At 50.5% G+C, this 23,449-nt stretch overlaps 1 protein-coding gene across 4 annotated transcripts in view; it reads left to right on the top strand.

Annotated features, from left to right (window-relative positions):
• Positions 1-22,252, top strand: part of TCF20 (transcription factor 20) — a 93,935-nt gene extending 71,683 nt beyond the window's left edge. The window contains exons 3-6 of one of the 4 annotated variants that reach the window (XM_075553671.1): positions 8,902-8,995; positions 18,318-18,367; positions 19,236-19,326; positions 21,631-21,767. In XM_075553671.1, the coding sequence (XP_075409786.1) occupies positions 8,902-8,995; positions 18,318-18,367; positions 19,236-19,286 (195 nt within the window). In that variant the 3' untranslated portion in view covers positions 19,287-19,326; positions 21,631-21,767. Of the gene's footprint in view, positions 1-8,901; positions 8,996-18,317; positions 18,368-19,202; positions 19,327-21,630 lie in introns of all 4 variants that reach the window. The other 3 variants (XM_075553670.1, XM_075553672.1, XM_075553668.1) reach the window with 3 other exon arrangements.
• The last annotated feature ends 1,197 nt before the right edge of the window (positions 22,253-23,449 follow it).

Raw genomic sequence — 23,449 nt, 5'->3', positions numbered from 1 at the left:
TCACCAATCTCTTCTTCCTAGTCTGTCTTAGGAAGCTCCGCTGAAACCTAGCCACCATGGGTGGCCCTGCTGGTATTTGAAATACTGGTGTCCTAGCTTCCAGCATCACAGCAACACACAAGCCACCGCAGTGTGGCAGACTGACAGACATGAGGAATTATAAGTAAGAAAGACAGGCCTGGTAAATGTCACCATGCCAACTGGTAGACTTATTGAATGTTATTTTCCCCCTTATCTCTCCTATAAGAGAAATAAGAAATGATACTGGAGAAGGGCTAGCTGGGTGACATTTATCTTTAAAAAGAAAGTTTTTGGGGCCACTTTGACAAAAACCTCATGTCTGCTTAGGGTCCTGATAGAAGTCGCTCTCAATATCAACTCCCCTCCTTTCCTGGTGTCAGATTTAGTTACTGAGACAGGAAGGTGGAGACTGTGGTCCAGAAAGGGCTCTAGCTTTACCTGCTGTGATCCGAAAGTGTCACTTCAACCCGTTCTTGATGATCCCAGTTGAGGTTTTACTCTGAACCCCAAAACATTCTACTCTGTAGGAGGTAGCTTTTAGGTGGGCACATATTTGAGGCTGATGCCCTAGGTGCAGACACCAGCCAACACCGAGTTCACCGTGACCCTTGTTTCGGTTGGTCACCATCAACTCCTGTTGCTTTTCTTTCCAGTGTGTCGTGAAGTGCAGTGTGCCCTCAGCTCCCTGCCCTTGAGAATTGAGCTCCTGCTTGTCCATCTGTCCCTATGGAAGTCTGGGCCCCAGGGCACTTTCTTGGTCTTGAGTTGGTGAAGTTGTGAGCTGCAGGCCAATCTGCCCTGTTCTAGTGTTGTCTTAACCACAGACAATTCTGAAGCCTCCCCACAGGCAAATCCCAGGTAGGCTTGTCGGCTCCTTTGCAGTCAGGATGAGCTAAGTGGCTAGGAAAAGTGCCGACCACATACTGAGATGGATGCCACCAGTCCTTTGAAACCCTGAGATTGAAGGTGAGACTGGAGACCAACAGGCCCCTGGAATGCAAGGATTCGTGGAACGTTTAGAGAAAACTGTCTGGGAGAGAAAGGAGGAATAAGAAAATGGAGCCACGGAATACCCGACTGGTCGGGTTCCTCCTCATTGTCACTCAGCCTAGGCTTTCAGTTTCCAGACTGCAGCATTGGAGTCTAGACTCAGAAGTGGCATGTCAGCTAGGCAAATGAAAAGTTCCCAACCCTTGCTGCCCTTGAGTCCATTTCAACTCCTAGCCACCATATAGCGCAAAGTAGGGTCTATGTGGCTGTAATCTGTATGGAATCAGTCTGTCAACATCTTTCTCCATGGAGCGGCTGGTGGGTTCAAACCTCTGACCTTCTGGTTAGCAGCTGAACACTTTAATCACTGTACCACCCAGACCCAAACAAAGCTGCCACCACCAAGTTGATTGCAACTCACATCAACCCTGAGGAGAGTTCTGAGACTTCAAATCTTGACAGGAGCATACAGCCTCATCTTTCTCCTGCAGGGCACCCAACACTTGTCCTTGAGTGCCACCAGCATTCCTTAAAAGTGCCAAAGGACAGCTCATTAGGCACTCCAAATCCTTTATATGTTCAGTAGAATAGTATGTACTTGTGATACTATTAGGAAGCGCTGGCCTGGTGGTTTACTTCTGTTGACCGGGCAGCGTCACACTTGATGGAGCTGCAGCCCATGTGCCTGACCTTCCTTAGACCCAATGTGTGAGTGGCAGAACCGGTGAAACAGCAGCAGCTAAAGCGATCCAAGATACAATGGCCCAGAGAGAAGTCGCTCTCTCCCAGGTTGTGTATGATTTTTTGCTGAAAGATAAAATGAACAAGCCCACGGGCTGAGCCCTGGGCATGTCAGCTGTGCTCACCAGGCTCTCAAAGTTGCAGCTAAATCTTGGCCTCTGGTTGGTAGGTGAAGTGGAGAGAGACAGGGAAGGACATTGTCGATGAAGAAGAGTCCTTTGATCCCAGACTTTTGAGCTTCTTTCAGAGCAGCAGCACTCCATGCCAACCGTAGTCCAGCCATCCCCCTCTGCTGCTGCAAAGATGCTAGAGGAGGCAGGAAGGGAGCAAGTTCTTCTTGGAAACCAGGCTGTCATGGGGGGGTGTGGACACTGGCCTTGGTCATGCCCTGTGTTTTGCCCCACTTCTAAGGGCCTTCCCACGGTTTCCCCTAACCCCATGTATCACCAACACACTTAGTACGGGCTTCTGACATGGTCGGAAAGGAGCCCTGGTGCCTTTCCACTCCCATTGAAAAGTTATATTCTTGGAAACCCACAAGGACAATTCCACCCCGTCGTAGAGGGTGGCTAGGCAGCAGAATTGGCTAGATGGCAGTGAGTTTGGTTTTGGTTTTTAATAGGGTGAAAAAGGAGTCTTGGTGGCACATTCTCACTGAACTGTTTAAACCCAACAGCAGTTCTGCCATGTCCTTTAGGGTCCCTATAGGACAGAGTCAACTCCGTGGCAGTGAGAGAAGGTTGGAAAAGCGCCCACAAACACACTGTTCAGGGCATCAGCAGAGCTGTTTGGGAAGTTGGTAGAGGAGGGGCACAAGGATCTCATTGGGTGACTTTCTGACTTTTATATTAGAAAGATAACGTGGGGAAAGTGTGGCTGCGTACATATCCCTCTCCCTGTTTCGACACGGTGGCTGTGTCCCAGGAGGCAGAGAAGATGAGCGATTACTTGCTCCATGTGGGGAACGGTACCATCTGTTGGAATGACAGGAGGGGATTCAGACACAGCCATAGCAGATCATTCTAGATGATTCTGACTGAGCAAATGGCATTGCCTCTCAAGGGTGGGTCCAGCTCAGGGCAGGTATCCAGGCCGAGGCAGCTCCAAATGAGTGAGAGGGCAGAAGTCCTCAGGTACAGGGTCCAGCCTCTCGACCACTGTCACCCTTGTATACTTCTGGGGTTTCCTTTGTGGTCATGTGTTATTTTGTTCCGTGTTTATTTGGTGCCTTTCCAAGAGTATTACTACCCTCCCAAAAAATTCCTTATAAAACTTTCCAGCCATTTGCCATTCACCTGCTCTGTTGATATCTGGGAGAGAAGAGGGATAGATGGACGAGGGAGTGAAGCGTGGGGAGATTGGCCAGGAACTGACTACCCACACCCTGGAAGGTAAAACACTGTTTAAACATAAATGCTGGCAACTGAACTTTTTAGAAAGGAAGCTACATTAACCCACCCAGTGCTCCTTATTTGGGGCCGGGTTCTGAGGGAAAGAAAATGAGGTCCCTAAATATTGTTCATATCGCTTGGAGCCCAGGTGGCATAGTTATATATTGGAGTCACCAGTGGCTTGATTCCGGTTCCAATGTAGTCTCCAATACACACTGGGGCCATTCTGCTCTGTCCCACAGGGTTGCTGTGAGTCAGAATCAACTTGATGGCAGGGAGTGGGGGTTTGATTTTCTCAACAAGCTGCCACTGGAGTTGGTTCCGAATCCTAGGGAGCCTGCAAGACACACTCCAGGTGCCCCAGAGGGTCTGCTGGGCTCTAGATTGTCATGGAAGCAGGTGCTCACATCGTTCTCCCATGTGGTTTTGAACCCTTTGGTTAGCAGCCAAGTGCTGAACCACTCTGCCACCAGAGCTTTTTAATAGGCTTTGCTTAGTCTGTATTTGTGTCCGATTTTGACATCAAAAACTACCAAAAATGTGGCACAAAGATGGATATAGATATGTTATGTCTTTTTGTAACTCCTAGCAATTATGCAGCAGATCCTGGTGCCCTGCCCTCCCCTCCCCACAGACAGCCTTGAAAACCTGGCTGCAGGTTCACTGTGTCCAATAGCACCTCTGTGAGTGAGGATCAACCCTACGGCTACCTGTTTTTCTAGTTTGTAAAATGTTTGCACAATTTATACAACTTTTTGAAGAAGGCCGATGAAATACTATCCCCCTTTTACAGATGGTAAGTTAGTGTGATGGGCTCTGGGTCCCCTTCAATGGGTGTGTGGTGGCCTCTTGGGGCTCTGGGAGGCACCATGGGAGTCCGTGGGCGCCCTCTAGTGGTGCCCTGAGTATGGTGTGGATCCAAGCACCTTCTGCAGAGTGTGTCTGTCACAGGGAAGCTCTAGGGCAGGGGGTGGGGCTGGGAGGGCATACTGAGAAAGCAGGGACCCAGACCTAGGGGTTCCTTGTGTAATGCTGCTGCCAACATCTTAACACGCTCCGAGAGGGCTTTGTAGGGCACAGAGCTACAGCAAAAGCACTGGTGCCACCTTGGGTTTAGCAGTGGGCTGCCAACAGCAAGGCTGGAGAATCAAGCCCACCAGCTGTCGCAGAGAAAAAGTCGAGGCTGGAGGAGAGCAGCTTCAGAAGCCCTGTGTGGGGTCACTGCGGGTCAGAGTCAACACCACGGCAGTGAGTCTTGTTATTTTGTGTTTTTCCCACAGGAGTGGGTATCTCGGCAGCACAGGCTTCTGTCCTAGAAACAGGAGGAGGTGTAATTGAAAGGGGAAACTACACTAGGGAGACTAGGAATGGGCACACCCCTCGTTTCACATTCCTGAGCTCTGCAGGATGCACCTGCTACCTGCTCCTCACCAGGCCCTGCAGAACAGCGCCGTGCTCTCTCCAAGCGCTCATGGCAGGCAGCCCATCTACTCACCTTCACATGGGGATACACCCGACTCCCTCCCAGGGGACGTGGGAACATGGACAGACTCGAACACGCAGACCCTGTGAGCTGCTGGAGAAAAGGCATCCCCTGGCACAGACGTGATGCCGGAGGGGACTCCACGGGACCCCACAGAACTGCTGCTGCCCTCCCCCAAAGACACCATGCCGAGATCAGGCCAGGATGCACTTATACCCACACCAGTGGTTACCTGGTTGGCCACATGTGTCCCGGGAAACACCTGTTCTCCCCTGGGAGCCTCTGAACCTGCAGTTCTCCATCTCGAGTCCTGCTACTAGGGCAGGAAATGTCGAGAGGGATCGCGGGATGTTTTCTGTTTAAGTATGTTCAGAAGACCGACTCTAGGTGTTATCATGTATTTTCCAAATATGTCACTGCCCTCAGGCCAACTCCAACTCGCAGTGCCTCTAGAGGACAGGATAGAACTGCTGCTCCCTAGGGCTTCCTAGACACCAAATTGTTCCTGGAACCGGCAGATTTCATCCTTTTTCCCTGCCAAACAGCAGCAGGGTTTGAACTGATGACCTTGCGGATAGCATCCCAACCCCTAACCCACTATTCCACCAGGGCTCCTTTCCAAATGCACAGTTTATGAAATGTCAGAGTGGCTAGAAATGTGCTTTTATTCTCTTTCCTGCTAAATGAGGAATTCACTGTGGGATTGTTTCATCATGAGCTGTCAGGCTGTTGCTTGTTAGAAGGCTGTATATTGATTTAGGTCCTGTGCTGTAGCACCACAGTGGGGCCTACTTTGGGTCCAACTAAGGTCCAACTATGTCGATGGCTGTGTTCTCTGCGGGATTTAAGAAGGATCGTGCAAATCATTGTGGTGTTAGTGGCTACTGTGTGTTTTTCCAGATTTGAAAGAGGGCGGGGCAGAGAAGAAGGTATGATTGGAAATGGTACTAGCCTGGGTATTCGTTTTGGCACATGAAGAAGAACTAGATGTTACAGAGATAGAGAGAAGTAGCTGTGTTCTGCTTGGGTATCTATGGAGCCCCAGTGGTGCTGTTGAGTAAGTGCTGGACGGTGAACTTCAAGATTGGTGGTTCGAAACGTATCAGCTGCTTTGTGGGGGAAAGATGGTGCGTTCTTCCCCTTTAAAGATGCACAACCTCAGAAAGCTTGTACAGAGTCCCTTTGAATGAGATCCGACTCGCTGGCAGTAGGTTTGGGTGGTTTGGTACCAGACATCTAGGAAGAACTCTTCGGCTATTGGGTAGGTGCGTCCCTGGAGGAGCCTGAAAGGCAGCATGGTCCGGCACGAAGACCATGGAACTTGCAACTCAGGTGGGACAAGGTGGGAGTTCCTATCCTGTTAGCTTCCTAACTCTTCAGTGATCACGTGGTGCAAACAATTACCATTTCATTCCTGGTACAGTTTTCCATGAAAAAAAAGTTCGTGACATAGAGAATGTAAGGGGAGATTGACTAGCTGTGCTTCATTTCTAGTACGACTGTTAGCAACTTGGTGGCTTAAGGTAACAGCGGTTGCTCTCTCACAGTCTGGTTGGCTGGCAGCCGACGGGTTCCCTGAGCTGAAGCCCCGGTGTGTGCACGGCCTTGTTTCTTCCTGGAGGCTCTAGGAATGAAGTGGTTTCTTTTCCAGCTGGAGAGGCTGCCCGCCCTCTTGGTGTGTGACCTCTCCCTCCACCATTGCAAACACCCTAGTATCTCTGACTCTCATGGGCCTGAGGATCAGGGTGAGCATCGTTGGCAGTGCAGATGGGAACACTAAACAGCCTCCGGGAAACCTGGGATCGAGTCAGCCCATGAGTGCGTCAGTGTTTCTTTTCTCACCCGAGCCGGCAGTGGTTCTCAAGCTGGGCAGGGGTCGACACAGTACACTGAAGAAGGCCTGTCCGCACACAGATGGGCTGAAGGTGCAGAGATGGCATTTTATTAGTCCCCAGTTAGCAGATTGAGGAAACGAGGGTAGAATTGTAGCCAAGAACACCCAGCCAGAAAGGAGGGAGGCGTTCCCACACCCCAGGCTCTCCAGCCCAGCTCTTCACAGACTCCCCCCAACCCCCAAGGGCGGTGGATGCTGGGCCCTTGCCTGAGCAGAGGAGCTACAAGTTGAGCTCCACTCCTCGGGAGGGTCACCAGGTCAAGCTCTCCGGGCTCCTCCTCAGATTGTCACTTATATTCGAAGCCCACCACCCATTGCCCCCTCAGAAGCCCCTTCCCCCTGCAGACGGCCCTTCCAAAACTACTCCTAAAAGCCCACCACCCGCCTTGGCTAATTGATACCCTGGTGTGGTCTTTTATGTCTTGGCAAGGGTGTGCCAGCAGATGGTAGCATTTACAGATTTCTCTGTACCCAGAAAAATCCTGGTCTTTTGGGGGGGGTGGGGGGGGCGTGTGTGGAACAGCGGTCTTTTAAAAACTAAAGGAAGAATAAATACTGTGTTGTTTTCAGTGAAAGTTGACACAGAAAATTAAACTGCCCTGTGAGTTTCTGCACACTTGTCCCATGATGTCAGCTACCGTTTTCAAGAAACACCTCTTCAAGGAGCTATCCTACAGGGTCTCAGGTGCTGCCATGGGGTCAGCAGGAATCTGGGCCTTGACCTTGGACAGGCGGCCTCTGGCAAGTCATCTTGGATGGAGGGGTGGTGAGCACTGGACGAGTTAAGCCATGCCAGAGGCACAGTGGCGGTGGTGGGCACTTGTCCCTTGGCTGCCACAGTGGATTGGTTTCACTACAATCGAGTGCCTGTCCCTTGCAGGGAGCAGGCCCACCAAGCCTGGAAAGGTGCTGGGGCACCTGGGAACCTCTTCTCCCCTAGTGTAGCCTTCTCCAGCCCTGCCCCTGCCTTTCCTGTGTGTGCAGTGGTTTTCACCCATGCTAAGAGTCGAGAGAGAGCGGGACTGAAGGGACAGGACCGTTCACAAATGTAGTGCTCTGGTGCGAGCAGTCGTCCATGGGGTCCAGTGCAGAAGTCCTAGCAACTCGGAAGAACAAGGCCTGATGCCTTGGAACTTGCAAAATCATGCTTTCTTGACACTGGGTATTGCCAAGTCCTGGGAGCACTGTTTGTGCCTCATAAAGTCTCTGTCCATCGACGTCATCTTGTTAATCTGTGTTTTGGGAGCTGGCCTGAGTGCCTCTTCTTCCTAGGGAGCACGCTATGCAGAGTGGGGGAGCCCCACTGGCATTCTGCGGTGCATGGTGCACTGACTTAGGCAAGTCAACTCAGAGCAGGCAATACAGGGCAACACCAGCGTCCGGACTGCAATTCTCTTAGGCCGGCACCCTGGCTTCCTAGAGCCCCCACCAGTCACTTGTGACACCCACAGGAGGTGCACTCCAGGCAGCCAGCGGGGGGAGGAGGGAGGCTGGAGGTGCACCGTACTTTGGAAAGCCTGACCATATAAGGAAGAACGTCACAATTACAGGCTAATTTTCCCCTCAGCCAGAAACTGGTGGCAGGTTTCCTAGTGTACATTTAAAATAGGATGCAGTGTATAAAAATACCGCTCGGCACGCAGGGACCATGTTTTCTGAAAAGGGATGTGGACTTGCATTGGGCATGTAGGGTAAGTGGCTCAGAAGTAAAAATAAAACCTCACAAATATAAGAAGCACTAGAAAGCAGATTCCACTTTTAATTCCAGAAGGTTTATATTTAACTCTACTATCTTAGCCTCTCCTACCCCAGACTCCACTGCAAAAATAACCAGGCAAGATCTGTAGGCTGCTAAGCTAGTGAGGAACGAGGCAAAATTGGGTGGGTGGCAGAAGTGGGTGGGGCCCGGGAGCACAGTGGCAGGGCTAGGTGCTCACCCCTGCCATGACCACGGCTTACTCCCCTGTGGTGTTCTCTGCAAAGCTTGGAATGGTTCATCCCGGGTCAGTCCCCTGCCGACAATGTGCCTTTTGTAGCCCCAGACATGCTCCCCGGACTGTGGCTCCGTGTGTCTGGGGTGGGGCGACAACTTCCCAGCATGGACTTGAGCCCTCAAGCCCTGGATCCGTCGATGGAGGGATGGAGGCTCTCTGAGGTTTGGCTTATGACACTGTGGCTGCATCCCTTCCACAGTGTGGTCAGAGAGTAGAGGTTAGAAATGGACCAGTCTGTTCTGCCCCCACAAACGCTGTGACCACAGAGGCACAGGCTGAGGCCCTGACTGACAGGGTCTGGGAGATGCCCAGCAGACAGGGGTGAGTGGGAATGTGGCATGGCATGGCTCAGTGTAGCATGTCTGACTTGTCCTACCTTTCTTTCAGAAATGTTCCCACTGCCAGGAGGCAGGTGCCACCTTGGGCTGCTACAACAAAGGCTGCTCCTTCCGGTACCATTACCCGTGTGCCATTGACGCAGGTAAGTCGGGCCACAGGCCTCGTCCAGAGGGAGTCTCCGCGTGCTTAAGACCACAACCTGGCGCACCTCTCTTTTCCTCCCCGGTAGCTCTTGTTCTCTCTCTGACCTTGGTGCTGTTCCTAAATGTTAAAGAAATGCAGACACGATAATAGAAAGGCAGGGGATAAGTGATTTCTTTATCTTTAATAAATTTTACTGATAGAGTAGATATCTAAATAGAGATCTGAAATGTATATGTCATTCAGTTCACCTGTTTAAGATGTGCGATTCGGAGAGTGTTTTAAGACAGCCACAGAATTATGCAAACCGGTTAAGTTTTTTTTTTCTTTTTTTACATTTTATTAGGGACTCATACAACTCTTATCACCATCCATACATATACATACATCAATTGTATAAAGCACATCCATACATTCCCTGCCCCAATCATTCTCAAGGCATTTGCTCTCCACTTAAGCCCCTTGCATCAGGTCCTCTTTTTTTTTTCTTCCCCTCCCTCCCCTTTCCCCCCTCCCTCATGTGCCCTTGGTAATTTATACATCGTTATTTTGTCATATCTTGCCCTATCCGGAGTCTCCCTTCCCCCCCCTTCTCTGCTGTCCCTCTCCCAGGGAAGAGGTCACATGTGGATCCTTGTAATCAGTTCCTCCTTTCCAACCCACTCACCCTCCACTCTCCCAGCATCGTCCCTCACACCCTTGGTCCTGAAGGTATCATCCACCCTGGATTCCCTGTACCTCCAGCCCTCATATGTACCAGTGTACAACCTCTGCCCTATCCAGCCCTGCAAGGTAGAATTCGGATCATGGTAGTTGGGAGGAGGAAGCATCCAGGATCTGGGGGAAAGCTGTGTTCTTCATCGATACTACCTCACACCCTTATTAACCCATCTCCTCTCCTAAACCCCTTTATGAGGGGATCTCCATTGGCCGACACTTGGGCCTGGGGTCTCCACTCTGCACTTCCCCCTTCATTTAATATGGTATATATATACATATATACATATACATATATACACACACTTATATCTTTTTTTTTTTTTTTGCATGATGCCTTATACCTGGTCCCTTGGCACCTCGTGATCGCACTGGCCGGTGTGCTTCTTCCATTTGGGGTTATTTGCTTCTGAGCTAGATGGCCGCTTGTTCACCTTCAAGCCTTTAAGACCCCAGACACTATCTCTTTTGATAGCCGGGCACCATCAGCTTTCTTCACCACATTTACTTGTTCACCCACTTTGGCTCCAGCCGTTGTGTCGGGAGAGTGAGCATCATAGAGTTCCAATTTAATAAAAGAAGGTATTCATGCATTGAAGGAGTGTTTGAGTAGAGGCCCAAGGTCCTTCCGCCACCTTAAGACTTGACCTATAAGTATAGACACATAGATCTATTTCCCCATCCTCCTATATACATTTGCATGTACATGTCTTTGTCTAGACCTCCATGAATGCCCTTTGACTCCTAGCTCTTTCCTCCATCTCCCTTGACTTTCCTCCTGCCCTACTACCATGCTTCGTCGCCACCTGGGCTAGAGTATACCTCTTCTCTAAGCAACCTTACCCTTGATCATTTCCCACCAGGCCTGCCACTCCCCCTTTTCTACCATTTGGGGTCCCATGTTTTTCCCTTGTCCCTGGGTTTGTTAACACCACTTCCTTACCCCCCCAACCCCCCCACCCCAAGTCCCCCCGGAACTGTCGGTCCCATTGTTTTTCCTCCATATAGTTCATCCAGCCTGTCCTATTCAGACAGACCTGTGGAGACACTAACATGCACGAAAACAAGACAGAGGAAAACAAAGCAACAGTATACAACCAGACAACAAAACAACAAAAACAAACCACTGACAAAGAACTGAACAAAACAGTTCACAAGAGAAAAGCTTGTAGTTAGTTCAGGGATCGTTTGCTGGCCCTTAGGAGCGTTTTCCAGTCCAGTCTGTTGGGGCACCACGCCCTGGTCCCAAAGTCCACTTTCAGCATTCCCTGGGGACCTTGCCACTCCATTCCCTTGCTGTTCCATGCAATCCCCCAGTGATTTGCCTCGGTGTGGTGGGATCAGGTCAGGTGCAATTCCCACACTGTGTCTCCGGTGCTGTCCCCTGTATAGCCCTTAGTCACTAATTGGCATCATTTCTCATAGTGGGGCCAGCCATGTTGTTCTGCAAACCAGTAAGTTTTACAAAGTTTTCATCACACTGAGAAAGAACGCCTGCCACCTCTCTCCCAACCCTAGCCAACCACTAATGTACTTTATGTCTTGCTGGATTTGCATATTTGGGACATTTTTTAAAGATGGAATCATACAATATGTGGTCTTTATTGACTAACTTCTTTTATGTGGTATAATGTGTACGTATCAGTGCTTAGTTCCTGTATGTATGATATAGGTATACAATAGTCATTTATTCATTGGTTGATAGACATATAGATTGTTTCCATTTTTTGCTTATTATGTTACTATAAATATACGAAAGAGTTTGCGTGGACATAGGTTGTTCCTCCTCTTGGGGATGTATAACCCAGGTGTGGGATTGCTTGATTATTTAGCAACTGTTTAAGCGTTTGACGAGCCTCTATTCCCAAAGTAGCTACATTTTACATTCCCTTTAGGATTGGTCCAAGTTTCTCTAAATCCCCACCAGTCTTTGTCATGGAATTTGTTTGTTTTTGTAATGAGTGTGCAGGGATCTCTCATTGTCTTGACTTGTCTTTCCCCCATGCCCAGTGACACTGAGCATCTTGTTAAGTGCTTCCTGGCTATTCTTTATCATTAGAGAAATGTCTTATTCGGTCCATTTTGGAAAATAATCTTATTAGGGGCTCACATACCTCTTATAACAATCCATACATACTTCAATTGTGTGAAGCACATTTGTACATATGTTGCCATCATCATTATCAAAACATTTGCTTTCTACTTGAGCCCTTAATATCCGCTCCTCATTTTTCCCCTCCCTCCCGCTCCCCCCTTCTGCCCATTTTTTAACTGGATTATTAGTCTTCTTACTATTGAGCTGCAAGGTTTCTTCATCTATCATAGATACACGACCCTTAGGCAATTTATAAAAGTTTTCTCTCATTCTGTGGGATGTGTTTTCACTTCCTCTCTGAAGTCCTTTAAAACATGGAATGTTTTGATCTTGATAAAATCTGATTCATCTCTACTTTATTCCTTGTGTTTTTTGGGTGTATGTCTTAGCTAAGAAACCACCTAATCCAAGGTTATAGATTTACGTTTGCTTCTGAGGTTTTTATAGTCGATACTCTTACATTTTTATCTTTGATTCATCATGTGTTAGATTTTTTATATGGTGTGAGGTGTGGGGATTTCTTTCTGCTTTGTTTTCTTGAATGTGGATATCCAGGTGCCCGTTTATTGAAATAACTAGTTTTTCTTCTGTTGACTTGTCAGGGCACCCTTGTGGAGAATCGCTTGACTGTAAATGATGGTTTCCTCCTAGACTTCAATTCTATTCTGCTGATCTATCTTCTGTTCTTTGGCCAGCGCCCCACCCTGTCTTTACCATCTGATGTCTTTGTAGTGATTTCTGAGACCAGGAAGTGTGAGGCCGGCCTTTCTTTTTCACTATTAGCTATTTTGAGTCCCTTGAATGTCCATATGAATTTTAGAGTTCATTTCTGCAAAGAAGTCCCTAAGAAATTTGACGGAGATTTCCAAAGTTTTGCCATCTTAACAGTAAGGAGTTTTAATGCATAAACCTACGGGATATCTTCCCATCTACTTAGTCTTCAGTAGCACTTTCTTTTTTTCAGAGTCTAAGTTTTGTTCGTCTTTAATTAAATGTATCCCTAAGTATCTTATTGTTTTGGGTGCTTTTGTAAATGGAATTGTTTTAATTTTAAATTCAGTCTGCTATGAGTGTACAGAAATAGAATCAACTTGTGATGTTGGTCCTGTGTCCTGTAACCATGCTGAACCATTTAGTCCTAAGAGGTTTTTGGGTTAAGAGGATTCTTTAGCATTTTTTTCCTCCTGGATCATGTTAATCTCTGCAAATAGAGTTTTATTCTTTCTTTCCAACCTTGGATGTCTTTTTTTTCCTTTTTCTTGCCTTGATTAGAACCTGCTGTAACAAGATTGAAAAGAAATGGGAAGAACTTCTTCTTCCTAGCCCTGTGGGTGCTGTTCCCTGTGGGTGTTCTTCGAGTTGAGGAAGCTCCTTTTGGCTCCTTGTCCCCGGAGTGTTTTGTTGTGAAGAGGTGTTAGATTTTGCCCAGGATTTTCCTGGTCTTTTCAGATGATCCAGGCAATGTTTTTGTTGTGTGATAACCATTGAAAAATTGGAAGCCTTTTAGCCAAGTTGTGCTATCCACCAAGTGACACAGAGGCCTTGGGTTCTGACTCAGCCCCAGTTTCCTGCAAAGGTCATCTCTCTTCCTCTAGATCAAAGCTTCTTCAGTTGTGAGTCATGGCCCCTACAGGGTCATGTACCTGAATGTGGGTTCGTGAACAATTTGGCAGCAGTAAAAGTTTTCTGAACGTACAATGAATTCAAAATATGAAGTTGAAATCAGACACATAAGGAAAGCCGAGTTCCATGTGGCGGTGGTTGCTGTTGTAAATGTCTCTGATGAAAGGGGATGCAGATGGAAAGCGTTAAGGAAGCCCTTGCTCTAGACCCGGTTTCCCAGGGAAGCTGCATGTTGAGCTGCTAACTACAAACTGGAAGGTGTGAGGTTCAAAACCACACAAATACTCCACGGGAGAAAGGAGAGGCTTTCTACCCCCATTAGCGTTAGTCTTTCAAACCCACAGGGCCGTTCTACCCTGTCCTATGGGACGCTGAGTCAGTATCAACTGGATAGCAGTGAGCTTGACACTTTATAAATGGGTCATGGACTGTAGTTCAAATGATTTTCGTTGTCAGGGAGCGCTGAGTCAGTCATGCCGCCTGTCTGTCTCTTTCTCTTTCCGGAAAAGGAGGCCGTGGACCTATTCTCTTTGGGAGCCTGTGCTCTGGGCTCTGAGCTGCCTGAATGGAGGGATGTTTTTTCCAGCACCAGCTGTGTCGGCTTCCCCTAGCCTGCTTCATGCTTGTAGTCAGGTCCGTGGTCTGTCCTAGTCTAGCTGAAGCCTTTCTCAAGCGTGATTCATTATATTGCCCTAGTTACATCTGGGTTTTTAATTGAGTTTGTGTTTTGAAAGTAAGTTTTTGTGAGTGCAGGTAAAGTGTTTGATAGTACAGTCACCAGACAAGAGTGTCCCCTCTCTGGAAAGCCGGAGAGAACACACACACAACTTACACACATGTGTTTTGGCTCCTCCATTCCGATCCCTTCAGTGTTCCTGGCTTCTTCTCCCCGTGTCCCTTGATTCCATTCTTTCTTTCCCAGCGTCTGTGCTTGAGCAGCCACTGCCCCTTTGATGGTCAGTGGTTGATTCTGCTAACACAGCACTGCAGGAAGGCTTGTTAAGCACCTGCGATATGCAGATGACACAGCCTTGCCTGCTAACCGTGAGGAGGACTTGAAGCACCTGCTGATGCAGACCAAGAATTGCAGCCTTCTGAATGGATTACAACTCAATGCAAAGTAAACCAAAATCCTCACACCTGCACCGGAAGGTGACATTCGGATAAACGGAGAAAAGATTCACAATGTCAAGGGTTTCATCTTGCACTCTCGGTGTTCATGGAAGAAGCAGTCAAGAGATCGAAGGATGCATTTTTGGGGGTAAATCTGCTGCACAAGACCTCTCTGGAGTTGAAAAGCAAGGATGTTGCTTTGAGGCTAAGGTACATCTGACCCAGGCCTTGGTATTTTCCTTTGCTCATAGACATTTTGAGTTGGTCACTGCATAAGGAAGACCGAAGAAGAATCAATGCATTGGAATGGTGGTGCTGACAAAGCACATCGAAAGTACCCTGGACTGCCAAAGAGCCAACAGTTCTGTCTCGGAGGAAGTACAGCCAGAAGGCTCCTTAGAGCCTCCTCCTGTACTTTGGCCATGTCAGGAGAGACAGCCCTGGAGAAAGATAGCATCATTGCCAGAGTAGAGGGGCAGAGACACACAGCAAGGTCTGCACAGGAGGGACTGACACAGCGGCTGCAACAGTGGGCTCAAGCACAGCAACCGCAGTGAGGCTGGTGTAGGACCGGCAGGGTTTTGTTCTGTTGTCCATCGGGTCGCTGCGAGTTGGAACCGCCTCAGGACGCCGTCTCCTTTACGCACTTTACGCACTTCTGCTTCACATTTTCCTCGTCTTCTCAGGACCACTGACTGGGATCCTTTTCGGAACCCTTGGTGGAATCGAGGAACCATTTTGTTTTTCTTGTCAGGGTTGTGGAGACTTATGTTTGCAGTTCATTAGTGGTGCATTGGCCTGAATGTTTGTGTGTCTTTCTGTTTTTACCACTCTGTCTTTCCTCCCAATGGGGAGAAAGCAATATGACTCTTAATGAGCTTTTATGATACCGGTTGCTGCTCACCGAATTAGAATGTAGACCTTTGTCTTTGTGGACTCCCTATGCCTGTTGACCTTGAGGTCCCCTGAGACTATAGCCCCCAGACCCCATCCTCTTTCCCTCGCAATGTCTGGTTATATGTCTGAAAAGTTCTCATTGCTTTGTCCCCTGTCTACTCCACACCTTTGTGGGCATTTTTGTGGCAAAGGTAACACCCAAGGAGAGATGTCTTCAGTCAGACCTCATAGGTTTGGTCCCTCTGTTGTACCTGCACTGAAGCTTTCTGCTTTGAAGCGGTTTGGGTGATGCTTAGTTTTATGTGGGAAGTCCCGAGAGGACTGGCCGTTTTGTGTTGGCCGACGGCTCCCTTCCAGAAGCCCTGCTCATAACGAGGGTGAGAGGACAGTCCCCTCTGTCTATGGCACAAGGGACCTCTTGAGGACGGCCCTGTGCTCCCAGAACGTGGCCTGCCTCCTGCACAGCTTCTTCAGGGACTAGGGAATGCTGGTCACTGGAATTTGACACGGTGACAGAAGATGTTACAGTCTGTGCCCCCCAGCATGGCAGCCACCACTCCGTGTCCCCACTGAGTACTTGAAGTGAGGGTGAGGAGCTGAAGGTCACTGACTTTTCTTGAAGTGTATGTGACCTTTCCCCGACCTGGCCTTTGTTGCTAGTGTAGTGGAGCCTGCCTGTCCTGAATGCCCAGGTGAGCGGCGGCTAGCTCTCCCTGACAGAAGCCGTGTTCACCACCGGTTCTTCCAGACGCTGCCTGAGGCAGATGGACAGGCGGATGGGTGAGGGGCTCTGGCACCTGGCCCGCCACTCGCCACACTGCGCACTTGGCTCCGCTCTTGGGGACAGGGTGGCTTCAAGGCTGCCATTGTCCTGAGAGAGTCTTGGCTTTGCTAACGACCTGGGTCCAGGTGACTTGGCCTACCCTGCTTTGTGGCAGGTTCTTGAGCCCAGTCTGCCTCAAGGATCCTTCTGGGCATGGTGTTTGTGCTCCCAGCAAATGGGTCCTTGGTGGCCTGAGTGTGGAGCACTGAAAGAAGAGTCCCTTGTCTACACTCAGGGCAAGCAAGCGCTTCACAGCCCAGGCTTTTCAAGAGCAGGTGGAGTCTCGGGAAACACTTTGATGGATAGATGTCGCCATGGACACCGAAGTTTTCTTTCCAGGGCATTTGGCTGCTGTGGTTCTGATATCAGGGTGGCTGTTTCTGTGGGGCTGTTGGTTCCATCACATCAGATGCCAGGCAGTGTGACCCTGTGCTCTGGAGCAGCTTGTTCATAATTCCAGGGAGGGATGCGGTGGGGGGCGGGGAGGGGGGCATACAAGCATCTGGTTGGAGGGCATTTCTGAAAACTTTCTCTTAACACATTTCAGCATTCTACAGCCCTGCAGGGGTCAGCTGCCTTCTTGGCAGGGTACCAGGACTCTGCTGAGTGAGCCCCGAACTGGAGCCAGAGCGAGCCAGAGCCCCTGTCGGGTCCCCTCCAGTCCTGCATTGCCTCAGAGTAGACCCCTGTGGCCGGTTGTAACCGTAGGAGTTGCGGGCAGCTCCATGCCCCTGTGGGTTTTAATCCTCAAATTTTGTTCAACTGCCCTGGGAGCTGGGACACTGGGCCCTTCCTGGTGTCCATCCAGAACCCCGGCAAGGAATCGGAGTATGTGCCATGTGACAAAAGGTCTTTTCCCCGGTTTACAGCTAATGTTTTAATTGTCTGTGAGAATTACCCATCTGAAACCCAAGGGGCAGCACCTCCCCCAAACAAAGTCCCGGGGTACATCAGAGATGGGGGAATGTCCGAACGTTGAGGGAATTGCACTGTATTGTCAGGAAGCAAAGCGTGTCTACACTGTTGAATAGAAACCTGGCTCCACTTGTAAACTGTCTACCAAAGCACAGTAAACTGACCACCGAAAAATCACATTGTAAACATCACCAAGGTAAGTCCCTGGGCCAAGCCCCCTCTCACCCAACATGGGTTGTGGTCCTGTTAGTTTGAGGTGCTGACCACCATTGGTCTTCTACAGGAGGAGATTGATATCTTTAAGGACTAGTCACACCCTCCTGGTGTTCCCTGTGGATGGTGGGCTGAGCTGTAGGGCAAAGGTGGTCTCAGCTGGCCTCCCGGCCCCCTCTCTGCCTCTGTCGCAAAGCCTTCCACCCGGAGAGCCAGGCCTCAGGGCCAGAAGTGTGTGTATGAGGAGGCTTTCGTTCCGGGTCTTGGCATGGGCTCCGCCTAGAACTGTTTTTAGAAACAACATTCTTTAGAGATTGGGTCTGGTTATTCAGATAATAGGAGTTCATTGTGGACATACAGAAACAACAAGGACAGTGAAGATCATCTGTCCCTGTGCTGCCACAGGGAGTGCTGCTGTGGATCGTCTGTCGGGCTTTGTTTCTGAAAGAAAATGCAGTGGCATCCTCAGGTCTGTGCGTCCTGCTTTTGCTATATGTAGTCTTGTATACAAACATTTCCCCATGCGGTTGGTTCAGTGCTCTCAAACTGCCGTGTCGGAGTGGCTGTGGAGACACAGGCACACTGGTGGCACAGCAGTTACTCACTGGGCTGCTAAACCCAAGATCAGTTTGAAACCACCACCCCACTCCACAGGAGGAGAAAGATGAGGCTTCCTACTCTCATAAAGAGTTGCTGTCTTAGAAGACCAAGGGCGAGTTCTACCCTGCCCTCTGGGGCCACCCTGAGTCGGCACGGGCTCCATGGTCATGGGGTTAATTTGGTCTTTGGTGTAACACTCATCATGTGGAGATACTACTGTTTGTTTGGGGTGTCTGGTGTTCAGTCAAATCTCCGAGTCTGTGGGCCCAGGTGGCCAGCCCGTGTGCTGCCCGCCGCCCACCTCTGACTATCCCCTCTATCTTGCAGATTGTTTGCTACATGAAGACAACTTCTCACTGAGGTGCCCCAAGCACAAGGTGAGTCCTCAGCCCCCAAAAGACAGTGTCCCCAAAACCTGGAGACCAGACATTGGAGAACCATTGTCTGCCCCCTAGCTAGGCTTTGGGTTGTCACCCCCCCTGCTGACGGCGGCAGTGTGGAGAAGCCAGCGCCAAGAGATGCTGGTGGTTATGGAAGGAGTGTGTAGTGCAGGCTGTTAAGGACACGTAAGGAAACTGCCGGTCTCCCTGTGGCATGAACAGAGTCCCTGTGCGTTGTGTACTTGCCAGACTGGCTCTAGGCATCATACATGAGCAGAAGGCAGCGGCTTCCCAGAGTGGCTATAGGGGCGTGCACAGTCTCCCCAAGGTTTTAATGAGCAGAGTGGCCCTTCCTCAGGCATGCAGCTAGGGGATGGCCTCCTGTAGGACCAGAGAGACACATCTGCCAGGAGGGAGGGGGAGGAGCATGGCATTCCTGCTGTGGCCATGCTGCTGCCTCTGGCTGAGGTCACAGTGACCCCTGGTGGTCACCAGCTGCTCAGTCTGTAAAAACCTCCAAATAGAACCAGTAAGAGCAACAGGTCCTCCTGAGAGAATGTCCTGCAAAGCACCCCTCTTAGATACTTACCTGCGCCTTTTCTCGCCAGTGATTCTTCTGCATGGCTCATGAGATTTTTACCTTTACTTACCTACGCGGTTTGGGTTTGGGAACGTCTCTGTTTGAATGGCCACGTGTGTCCTCAGAAAGCCGTCTGAGTGTCTCCAATTTGTCCCTCAGTACTGACTCTCATCTTTCTCTCTCGTTCTCCATGTGCCACTCCCATCCACCCGCTCTATCCCCCTGTCTGTCTTCTGGGCACTTCTGCCGCAGCCTCCCCTGCCATGCCCGCTCCCCCCATTGCAGAACAAGAGCGCCAAAGGCAGCCTCAGCACAGAGCAGTCGGAGCGGGGCTGAGGGGCCGAGGCTCACGGGAACCAGAGTCCAGCAAGCACAGGTGAGTGGGCGCCCAGTAGGCCATCTGTGCACATGGCCTGAGCCCAGACACCTACAGGGGTGCCACAGAGCTCTTCCCTGGGCCCCGCAGCCCGCCCTCTCCCAAGCCATAGCCTGGGCTCCCTCAGCTTGGGTCTTCACTCTGTTCTAATCTTTTCCATCTACTCTGTGCCTGCAAAAGTCTCTGTGGTTCCTGGCCCAAGACTGGTTACTTGCATTCTGTCTTTAGTACTCTGGAGGGGCTCTTCCTTTAGACAAGGGAGCCCTGCAGAGACTTCTGGAATGTTGTCGGCTGCTTTGCCTGTTCTCTGTAGCCTGGATCTTTTGGTGTTCTGTGTGTGAGGACTGGTCTGGGCAGCATGGCATGCCCATGGAGACAGGGTGATAGATAGGTCCCCCCATGCCACACATGACTGAGTCCGAGGTGGGGGGAGAGACGAGAACCGGAGATGGAGCACTTGCTTTACCGCGTGTGGGAGACAAGTGGGCTCAGACATGTTCCTTTCAGGGTCCTTTCTGTTGACAGCCCTCTGGGCCCCACCAGGTACAGACCTGCCCCTCTACAGCCCCAGTGTAACTGGAGTGGGTCCCGTTGTCCTCTGTCGGATACACTTAGCAGATTTGTGCAGCACAGTCATTTGAGGGGGAAGAAACATCACAGACCTCAGGATGTGTTTCATTCTCTCAGCCAACCTGCTGTGACTCACAGAGAGGGCTCTGTCTGGGTGGACCCGCACCCCTGAGGGCCCAGACATCCTGGTCTCTGCCTTTAGTTGCTATGGTGAGCTGCCTTTAGCTCATTTTAGTGGGAGGGCCCTCAGCAGGCTCTCCTGGCTCCTCCCCTCCAGGGCTGGGGTGGTGCTTGCAGCTCAGAGTGGTAGTTGTGCCCCACCCCTGTCGGGCCTTAGGACAAGGGAATAATCCTGGTGGCTGGTGAGGAGGGGTCTTCCAGCCGTACTCCTTGGTCCCAGCTTGCTCTGGGCAAGCTCTGCAGCTGGGTTTATGATGCCATTCTATAGAGGACCTAGAACAGTACCCTAGGAACCTAGCTGGGGAAAAAGCCATTGTTGTTTGGTGCTTCCCAGTGTCCCAGAAATGCATCCTGTTGAGAGCATGTTCCTGGCGCACAGTCACCTCAGAGAATTGGGCTCATCCTGTGACAGAGCCAGATCACAAGCACAGGAGGAGCATCAGCCCCAGGGTAGTGTCAGGTCTGTGGACAATGGTCCCTCTCTCATTGTCTCTGCCCACTCTTGTCCATCTGAGAGTCTGTTCTATCTCCCCGGCATCTCTGGCTCTCAGCATAGGTAGGCCGTGGTGAAGCAGGCGCCTCCCTTGGGCCCAGGGTTTCCTGAAGCTCCGTGACTCCCACCCTTCCCATGATGGGCGCCACTTCCTCAGAGCCTCACTGTCCCCATCACAGGGCCCTCCCTCTCTCAGCACCTGCTTGCCTGAGGGCCCCCTTGTGTAGTCTGCTGCTTCCACAGGGGGCCTGCCAGGCTTGCTGTCTTTCCTGGTGCGAACCCAGCACATAGCCTGGTACGAGGGGTGCAGAGATTCTTCCTTTGTGGAGACGATGCTGCTCGACCGAAACTGTGCTCCTTGATAGGGGCAGATTGTGAATTTGACCTCAGCTCCCTCCTCAACAGTGAGAACTGCTCAAGCCAGGTCAGCCCAGGGCCAGCCAGCAGTGGTGGGGTGCCATTGGAACGCTTTGGCTAAATAAGATCTGCCCTGGCAGCTGAGGCTTGACTCCACCACAGAGTGACAACCAGCTCCCTCAGCCATGCCGGCCACACCCAGCTCCTAGCCTCACCGCCAGGTCCCTGCAGGTGGACAGGGTCTACGGCAGCGAGGCTGTGAGACACCAGGGCCCAGTTCCAACTCTGAACAGCCCGCTGTGCCTCTGACCACCTGCCCCCCCCCCATGAGCTTAAGGGTTGGGGGGCTCCTGGAGCTCTGTGTGCTGGGAGCTGTGCCCGGCCACCCAGGTGCAGAAAGTGATTCTCCCTGCTGAGAGGTATATCCATGATTCCTGGAGAAATCTTGGTCCCGATCCATCTGGTGGACCAGCAGGGTCTGAGTTCCCCTCTGCACACGGCCTGCCCTCCAAGAGAACACGACGGCCGCAGAGCCCTTAGTGTGAAGGTCTCTTCACACAAGCTAACTGGAGCAGCAGTTAGCTGGGCTCCAGAGCAGAGCCCAGCCAGGACCACCTCCTCTCCTGGTTTCCATGCCTTTTGTTGTCTCCAGGAGGGGCACCCCAGGAACTGACCCCATAGGGGCCCGTCTGTTTGTCTTCCAGGTGAGACTGTGGAGGTGAGAGGTGGTGGACCCTCGATGGCATGGAGACCTGGCCATCCTCAGCAGCCACCCCACCCCCACCCTGACGTGCCTGCCTGCCAGCACTTCCTCCTCAGTTCTGCATCACACTCACTGGATGCCCAGAAAGAGACCCAAGAAGTTGGAATGGCTGTTTCCATGGACACAATCTCCATAGTGACAACTGGGGGGAGGGGGGAGGGGAGGGGTGAAGGGAGAAGGGTGGGGGGACTGAATGGGAGGGATAAAAAATATATATATATAAATCTATTTTTAGTCTGGAAAGACTTTGTTTAAATGAAAGGTGCGCTATCCCTTTTGATTCTATTTTAAACTCATCTAGTGGAAGAACTCCAAGTGTGTTCCAGCAACAATGAGGTTCCAACGTGAAACTGAACTGAGCAAACTCATCTCACGCAGAGGTCTGTAGGCCTCTCCCGCCTCGAGGGCCCTCCGAGAGCCTGGGGGACAGGCCACCCCACCCTGTGTCGCTCACTAGTCATCTCCAAGTGGGCAGGTGTGGGGGAGGGGAGTGGGGACGGTCCATGTTTTCAAGAATGGGGAATTGATGTTTAAACATAAATAAATTTTTTCATTTCCAGAAACACTATTTATAATTGCTTTTACATTTTTAAATCTTTTTGTTTTTATCATCCTTTTTTGGGTTAAATAGTAGATAATCAGAGGGCCTGGCCAGGGCCTGAACAAAGTTGGAGGCAGGGTCGAGGGCTGACTGGCTTGGTCTCCGGTGTCCGGCCCATTCCTGCTGTGCCCCAACCTTGGGGACTGATGAAAGACCAGGCCTTGGCTGCAGGACAAGGGCATCAGCCCTGGGTGGCCCACAAACACAAGTTACCTGTTTGCTTTTTGCTTCATTTTTATAGAGGAAACCGGAGCTTACCCACTGAGCAGCCCTGCCAGTGGTTACGTTGTGTTGTGTTGTTTCGTGGATTGTATACTTTTTAATAGTTGGGTTTTAAAAAAAGAAAAAAGTACAAAAAAAATCTTGTTAAGGCCTTAAGAAGAAGTTAGTGCATCTTTCAGGTCAGTCTGCCGTGGAGATAAAACAGCTGTTTCACACATAGGTTTATTTAAAAAAAAAAAAAAACGCTAAAAAATAATAAACTTCATTTTAACCTTGTTTCTCTTTCTTTTTAACACAAACCTTTTCTCTTCCTCCCGCGGGCCCCTCTGGAGAGGCCGCTTTCTGAGCTGTCCAGACCCCCAGCTGCTGCTCTCTGCCGCCAGCCTGGGCGGTGGGAGCCCTGGCCTGGGCAGGTCAGAGCTCCGCTAACAGTGGACACATTGCCAGTAAATATTGATCTTCACGGGTATTTAAAATGCAACGTAACTCGACATTTTATTGGACAGAAACAGTAGACGTGATGTTACAAAGTAGAACTAGGACTCTAGAAGGCAGGTTGGTTTTGTTGCAGTGTTGTATCATTTCACATCCCACTAGAGCAGGGCGTGGTTGGCTCCCAGGGGCCTTGGCAGCAAGGGCAGACAGGCAGACTGGACCGTAGGGATGTGGCTTCCCGAGCTGCTCAGATCTGCTTCCAGTCTCAGGTCCATGTTCAGCCTTGACTTGGCATTACTGAGGTACAAATCAAGTTCAAGCATCGATTTGGAGCCCCAAACTTAAAAGACGGCTATTTTCAGCAAGATGTCTTCCTGTTAGCAGATGCTTCCTATTAGGCAAAATTCTCCTTGTGGCATGCAGGTGAGCTGGGGGAGGAACGGCGAGGGGGCGGGGGGGGGGGGAGCAGGGGGGGAGGAGCCACCTAGGGCTCCCAGGAACG

This window comes from Tenrec ecaudatus, chromosome 6, assembly GCF_050624435.1.
Source record: "Tenrec ecaudatus isolate mTenEca1 chromosome 6, mTenEca1.hap1, whole genome shotgun sequence".
Classification (NCBI taxonomy): Eukaryota; Metazoa; Chordata; class Mammalia; order Afrosoricida; family Tenrecidae; genus Tenrec; species Tenrec ecaudatus.
This window is presented reverse-complemented; position numbering and strand designations above follow the sequence as displayed.